Source organism: Eimeria mitis, genomic scaffold (assembly GCF_000499745.2).
Source record: "Eimeria mitis Houghton genomic scaffold, Emh_scaff8, whole genome shotgun sequence".
Lineage (NCBI taxonomy): Eukaryota > Apicomplexa > Conoidasida > Eucoccidiorida > Eimeriidae > Eimeria > Eimeria mitis.
In genome coordinates, this window is record NW_024016210.1 from 94555 (window position 1) to 101389 (window position 6835).

Below are 6835 nucleotides of genomic sequence, written 5' to 3' on the forward strand. Positions count from 1 at the left end.
CTCTTAATGACAAAATATAATCCAAATAGCCCGCGTTTGGTAGGAAGAAATGAACTAGTACACCGGATGATGGCCCTCGCGGAACCGGTGGCTTGAGTGTACAGACAGCTACTGCCGGCTGCATGAGCATTGGTGGTGTCCTGTCCACAAGTTTAGCTTTGCCAACCCATTTGGTCAGATTTTGATGCATCCTTAAGACCGTGTCATTAAGGATCCCCCACTATTTACACATCACACCCTCTCCAAGATGTTTGTGGGCGGCCCCGAAGATATCCCCATTGAGGGTGACGAGTTCGAGAAGTCGAAGCCAAGAGTCCTCTCCATTGCGGGATACAGCTTTCTTTCGCTGATCGCCCACTTTTTCGTCCAAGATGTAAGAATATTTGCTTGAATTCATCATCGTGCGACTCCCTAAGTTCTTTTTCAGGTTGGGGGAGCATTGGCCATGGCCATCCTTGGCGGGTTGCTGTACTACTACTGCAAGAAGCCTACTCATCTTAGTATCACGCTGGCACTAGGCATGAGTAAGCGTTAATTACATGTATGTAACATTTATTGGGACGTGTCCTCACGCCTTCCACTTCAGGCCTGGCGATCTTGTTCATGAGCGGCTTCATCTGGTTCAGCATCTTATTGTCTACGCACCTTGTAAGTTCCCAATGACTACGCTCATATGGTTCCGTATCCATGTACTTCCTTCACCTTGAAGCAACTATGGGCCGCCGACATTGTGACACAACTCGAGTAAGCCGAATGCAAACCACTCTGAATCACAACGGTGGATTACCGCGAAATTACAGGTTCATCCTGTATGTGCTTGACTTCGGTGCCTCCTGCCTCGCATTGTTCCAACTTCAATATGTTTTCGACTCGCCAACCTACCGTATGACGACAACTCATGATTAAGTGACTGGACTGCTTCCTCAATAACTACAAAACTACAGGTGGACCGCGGTCCTTCCTTCCCCGCTGGGCCGAATCTGCTGCTCGCGCTGAGGGATGGAAAGGATGGTCTCCATTCCAGGTATGTTCTACCATTCAATTACTCACCATGAATACGAATAATAAGTAACGTCATGAACAGGGTGAAGGACAACGCCTCGGAGGATGGCAGTAAAAGAAGTGCCAACCAAAAGGCGCGCCAGTACCAAACTAACCGGCACGCTTTTGTGAATTCAAGTCAAGCCGCAACTTTTCCCGCGCAAACGCATTTCAAAGAGATACATGACCGTAAAATAATGGTTGTGTGCAGTTTGTTTCGAGACCAAAGGGTTAGCTGTTGATTGGAACGAAAACGTAGGCGCTGCAGGATGGCTAGTTGCAAGTAGAGCTAGCTGATTTCCTACTTGCTGGTGCTTCAGTGTGGAACGTTGAAGCCACCTGGCATGCCTCCACCAAATTTGCGAGTTAGCTTAGAAATGGCTTCTGCGACATCCGGATCATCCTTGTACTTTGCCATGTTACCAGGGTTTGTCAAAATGTCCTGAAACGCCGCCATCATCTGCAACAATTCCAGCAAAACGCAGCACAGCAAGGCGGAAATATCTTCCTATTACTTAGCCCGTCCAACCAGTTCGAGTACTTGCCTTAGGGTTTGAAAACAATTGCTGGACTTCAGGGTCATTCATGGATCCGAGTAGTCCTCCTGCAGAAACAGATCAAAGAAGCCCCAAGCGAGCCCTGTTGTAAACCGTGTAACAGCTTCTAAAGTTAAGAAGCTGCGTTTGCACCGGCAAAAAGCATAAGCATACCTAGACCTCCCAATCCTCCCGGCATTCCGCCTCCCATTCCTCCCGGCATTCCACCTGGCATGCCTCCTGGCATCCCACCTGGCATGCCTCCTGGCATTCCACCGGGCATGCCTCCAGGCATTCCACCTGGCATTCCCCCAGGCATTCCACCTGGCATTCCCCCCGGCATTCCGCCAGGCATTCCACCTGAACCGAATCAAAATACACCGCTATCCAAAACGCCTAATAAAAAGCTTCTATGACTACCCTATACACATATATATATATATATATATATATATATATATATATATATATATATCTGAAACGTTATACGACTTGAACTGCTGAAATTGCCGTACTCGCTTCGCGCTTCTTCTGCTCTTCGTACGCCCTCTGCGCGTTGGCGCGCTGTTCTCTTGCCCGCCGCTCCCGCTCCTTTCTTTCCCTCTGCAGAGTACGAAAAATGCACCCTCACAAGAGTCCGCACATGGGGAGAGGAAACCGCGCAGAGGCTTAAGACGACAATGCCAAGTTCATTAAGAAGTTGTGCTGCCATACTTCTTCTTTCTTTCGCTGAGAAGATCTTTCATGCTCTTCTATTATCTTGTACTTTTGCTCTACGAGTTTCTGAATATCCCAGATGTTCTCGTCGTAGTCAATCTGCAGCCACACAGCTCAGTGCAAGCCTGAAGTTGTGACTTAACAAGCCCTAAATGCGGTTGTTTATATATATATATATATATATATATATATATATATATATATATATATATATATATATATATATATATATACACTTATAAACAGTTTCTGGAATGCGCCTACCTTTTGTCCCATCTCTATATCACTGTGTGCTTGCTTCCAATTGCCAAGGTACCTGAAGTAATACAACCCAAAACCTGGATCGCCACAACTGAACCACCCGGTGCAAGCGGCAAAATGCGTTTCTGCGTCGTGCAATGTGTGGAGCAACTCCTTGCCTGTTGGCAGTGCCACGGATTCGGTAGGCCCTTGCATTGTCAGGATTCAACTTCAGCGCTTCGTCACAATCCCTAGCTGCGGCAGCATATCTTTTCTGTTTTAGCAGTATGTCCGCTCTGCGTGTGTATAGCAATGCAGTGGGGTTGCCAATAAGCAGTGCTTCTGTGTAGGACTCAACTGCCTTGTTGAGATCGCCTGCCTGTAGGCCCACGCAGCATAACGGCAGTCCTGGCAAATTTGCATACGAATGAATAGGGGAGCTAGGGAGCCCCTGATCTGCACAGTAGTCCTCACTTCAGCTGCTTCTGTTGCTGCTTCCTTAGCTTTGGCAAGTTTTTCGTAGTCTTCGTCAGTTAGCTCCTTCTCCCCGGTAGGCGCTAGCGGTGGAGCAGGTGTAGACTCGGGTGCGACGACTTCCTCATCGTTCAGCGACTCTGGCTCAAACGGCTCTTCCTCAGACTGCATGGGACAACGCGGTACACCCACACCACACGCACAGCAGAAGGCCGTCATCTTTCTTGTATATATTGCAAACAAGGCCCCCTTTTGAGCAGGAAAACGGCTAAGGGTAACATGTCATGGTGTAAAAGGTCTGTTCTGTATCACAGCGCCCAACGGACTTCCGGTGCCTCCGGCTCCTCTGCTGGCGGATCCGGTAGTTTGGCGCCAAGAGAAATCAAATAGTCCTTGAAAAAAGCCAACTCCGGCCTGTGCAGTATGCTGGGGTCGTTGCGCGCGAGTGTGACGAACGCCTGCAACTCGGTGACTGCGCACACCCCACAAGCAATTCAGGCGTATGCTGCCGCCTCTCCTTCCCTTTGCACACCACCACTCCTCCACCATACATTACGAAAACAACCAAAGGCGGGCTTGTAGGGGTGGAGACGCCCCTATGAGCCCGTCTGTTAACCTGAATGCAACCCCTACAGAGGCACTCTTAAGGAAGCTGTCTGGGGGCTACCTGGCTTATACTCCTTATTGGAGGATTCTGGTGGGCCTTTGGCTTACTTTTATCCTCCCCAAACAACGCCATTATCGCGAAGGCAAAGAAAAGAAGGCAGTGCCCAGGGGAGTTCCAGTGCAGGAGAAGCAACAGCACACAGCACCGGCACACGTCGTGTTCTCGGCCTCGTATTCACAGATATTTTTCCAGGAATAACACAAGAAAGTTACAGAATAATAACAATAAGTCATAGAAGAACTCGTCGAAGAGTTCATGCGCATAGCTTTGGGGCTTGGCTGTTGCTGCACTGACTGCCTAGGGGGCCTCCCCGTGCCCATCGGTAGTCACGGCCTCTGCTACCTGGGGTCTTTCCTATGAAACTGCGAATATCTCAGTGCAAAATAGAGACAAATGGATGACAGTTTCTGCTGAATACAAGAAACGCACGAAGCAAAAAACACAAACGGGAACAACACCAGTGTTACAATGGACGAGGCAGCAACAGTGACTGGCTACTGCAGATGCCTTCTGTCTTCTTCTCTGTTTCCTACCAGTCTTATTGCAGAGTCCACTAAAGAAAGCAGAGTAATGTTACGTGTCAAACGAAAATTAAATCTATAAACAAACACAAACAAAAATCAAGTCCCTTACCCTACATTTGGGGGGGCCAGGCGGTGACGCCGTGTTTAGTTCAGAAACGAGACGAGTCTTATTGAGGGCTTTCGTGTTCATCTTTATATTGTTCAATACAGAAATAAGTGAATATTATCAATAACTTTTGTGTTCATATTTATATTGTTGAATACGAAGGTATGTGGTGATTCCTTGTGTTTATATTTATGCAGCAGTACACACACGAGTAAGTATGAGCATGAATATCGCACTCTTCATCTTTAGATTATTGAATACAGAGGTGAAGTGATATGATTAAGGATTCTTTTGTTTAGGTGTAAACAATAAGCCGGCTACGCCGGGAGCCTCTCTTTCTGTTGAGTAAGGGAAGCGGCAGTAATAAGTAGTTGAATAATACAGATAATATTATAATAAATTAATTACTAGCCGAATGTCTACACTTTTGGTTCTTCAGTAAACAAACAACAAGCATTAAAGGGAAGCGTTGTATAGTGAACGCACAGCAACAAGAGCAGACGGTGGGGGAGGGTGGGCTCTGTGTTCAGTGTTTTGTTTTTCTTTATTGCTTATGTTATCACAAAAGAGAAATAAGACTGTAGCGAGCGAATGAAAGCAGAAAGCAACAAAATACAAAAAACCAAAGAAGTGAACAAACCGCCATCCACCTTGATGCGTTGTTCTGTTTCCTAATCTGCGCTTTGCTCGGCGCTGTTTGTTTATTTATTGTTATTATTTATTTATTTATTGTAATTCTGTTTTAGAGATATTGTGGGCGTTGTCGTCCTCTTTCAGCACACATAACATAATCTGTATTTCATACATACAAGTGAGGCGCCGCTCTGTGCGTCTTAGTTAAACAGAAACCAGACGATATTCACAAACTCAGTATACATGCATCGTAATGCATCAGAAGATAGATACAGAAATAAAAACAAATAAAGAAGAAAGGAAGCAGAGATCAAATGAATGAAAACTGCAACAAAAAGAAATACGTTTGCCGGTTTCCTCCCCCCAGGGATTCATCGCCTGGCCTCTAAGCAACGAACGGCTCTCAGAGCCCAATCTTATTTCTATATATATATATATATATATATATATATATATATATATATATATATATATATATATATATATATATATGAAAACAGAGCTCTAAATACTACTCATCTCCCCTCTGTATTCATCTTGGTGACGATGCACTCAAAGGGGGAGGGCAAATGCCGATGAAAGCGCAGAAAGAAAAAGAAAATAAGGGAAACAATAAATAAAGAAATGAAATCAAAAATTTTTCTGATTAAATGCACTAAGTTTTGGGTTTGCTGAGCAAACAAAAACTGCAAATTGTTTATCGGCTCCACCATCATCTTTTTTTCTTTTATTGTTTGGGTTTCGTCTGTGTATTGTTTAAGCAGCTGCTGTATGTTGCTGCTGCTGCTGCTGCTGCTGCTGCTGGTGTTGCTTTTGTTGATGCTGCTTCTGTTGTTGTTGCAGCTGTTGCTGTTGCTGCTGTTGCTGCTGTTGCTGCTGTTGCTGCTGTTGCTGCTGCTGCTTCGCATGCTGACTGATGCGTTTCTCCCTTGCTGCCAGCAGCAGCCGCTGCAGTCTATTTGCATGTCTCTTTGCTGCTGTGATTTGTTCTATTAAAGGGGTCGACAGCGCCTTCGTTGCCGCCCCAGTAAATCCCCCAGAGACGTCCTGTATATATATAAAAAAAAAAAACACACACACACGGGGTGTATGAGAACTCAAATACAACAGAAACAAACAGAAACAAATGCATAATGTTATTTATTTTATTTTATTTTATTTTATTTTATTTTATTTTATTTTATTTTATTTTATTTTATTTTATTTTTATTTTATTTGACCTGCGAATTTTCCAGTTCCGCCTTGAGCAAATCCAAAGCTGAAATCAAACGCGAACGCTTCTTGTCCTACACCCCACACAATAAACCCTAAACCCTAAACCCTAAACCCTAAACCCTAAATAAAAAGCCAAATAGAAAGACAGAGACAAAGATAAAGACAAGACAAAGCCAAATGCAGGGACGATGAGAAAACGACAAACAAAACTACAACAACAGATACAGAAACAAAGACAAACAAAGCAGACAAAGAAAAAGCCGAATACAAATAAAAATATAAAGACAAAGGAACTGACAAAGACAAGGCAAGTAATACATGCAAAGACAGACGAAGACGAATACAAAGAAAAAGCAAAAGACAGCACCAGAGCCACTAGTAGATGCAGCGATACAGACGAGGACAAGAGCAAAGACAAACAAAAATACAAAGACAAAGACAAAAAGAAAAAAAAAAAAAGTTTTTTTGTTTACCTCTGGCAGCGTGGTGGAGTAGAAATGCCGCAGCAGTTCTCCTACCCTCGCTTGCTGCGCCCGCACTGCGTTTACTGTCGCCGTCTCATAGTCAACTGAACAAACACATATTTTTATGTATAGATATATATAATATAATACAATATAATTTATATATATATATATATATATATATATATATATATATATATATATATATATATATATAT

General features: G+C 44.0%; 1 protein-coding gene across 1 annotated transcript; it reads right to left on the reverse strand.

The window, feature by feature from the left end:
* Positions 1-1357: 1357 nt before the first annotated feature.
* EMH_0003140 (58 kDa phosphoprotein, putative) lies at positions 1358-3747 on the reverse strand (the record flags this gene model as incomplete). The annotated part of the gene is made up of 9 exons (XM_038023111.1): positions 1358-1501; positions 1758-1937; positions 2076-2180; positions 2292-2393; positions 2559-2632; positions 2781-2913; positions 3009-3173; positions 3335-3480; positions 3723-3747. 9 exons carry the CDS (start codon positions 3745-3747, stop codon positions 1358-1360), a joined length of 1074 nt encoding a protein of 357 aa, XP_037878965.1.
* Positions 3748-6835: the final 3088 nt, after the last annotated feature.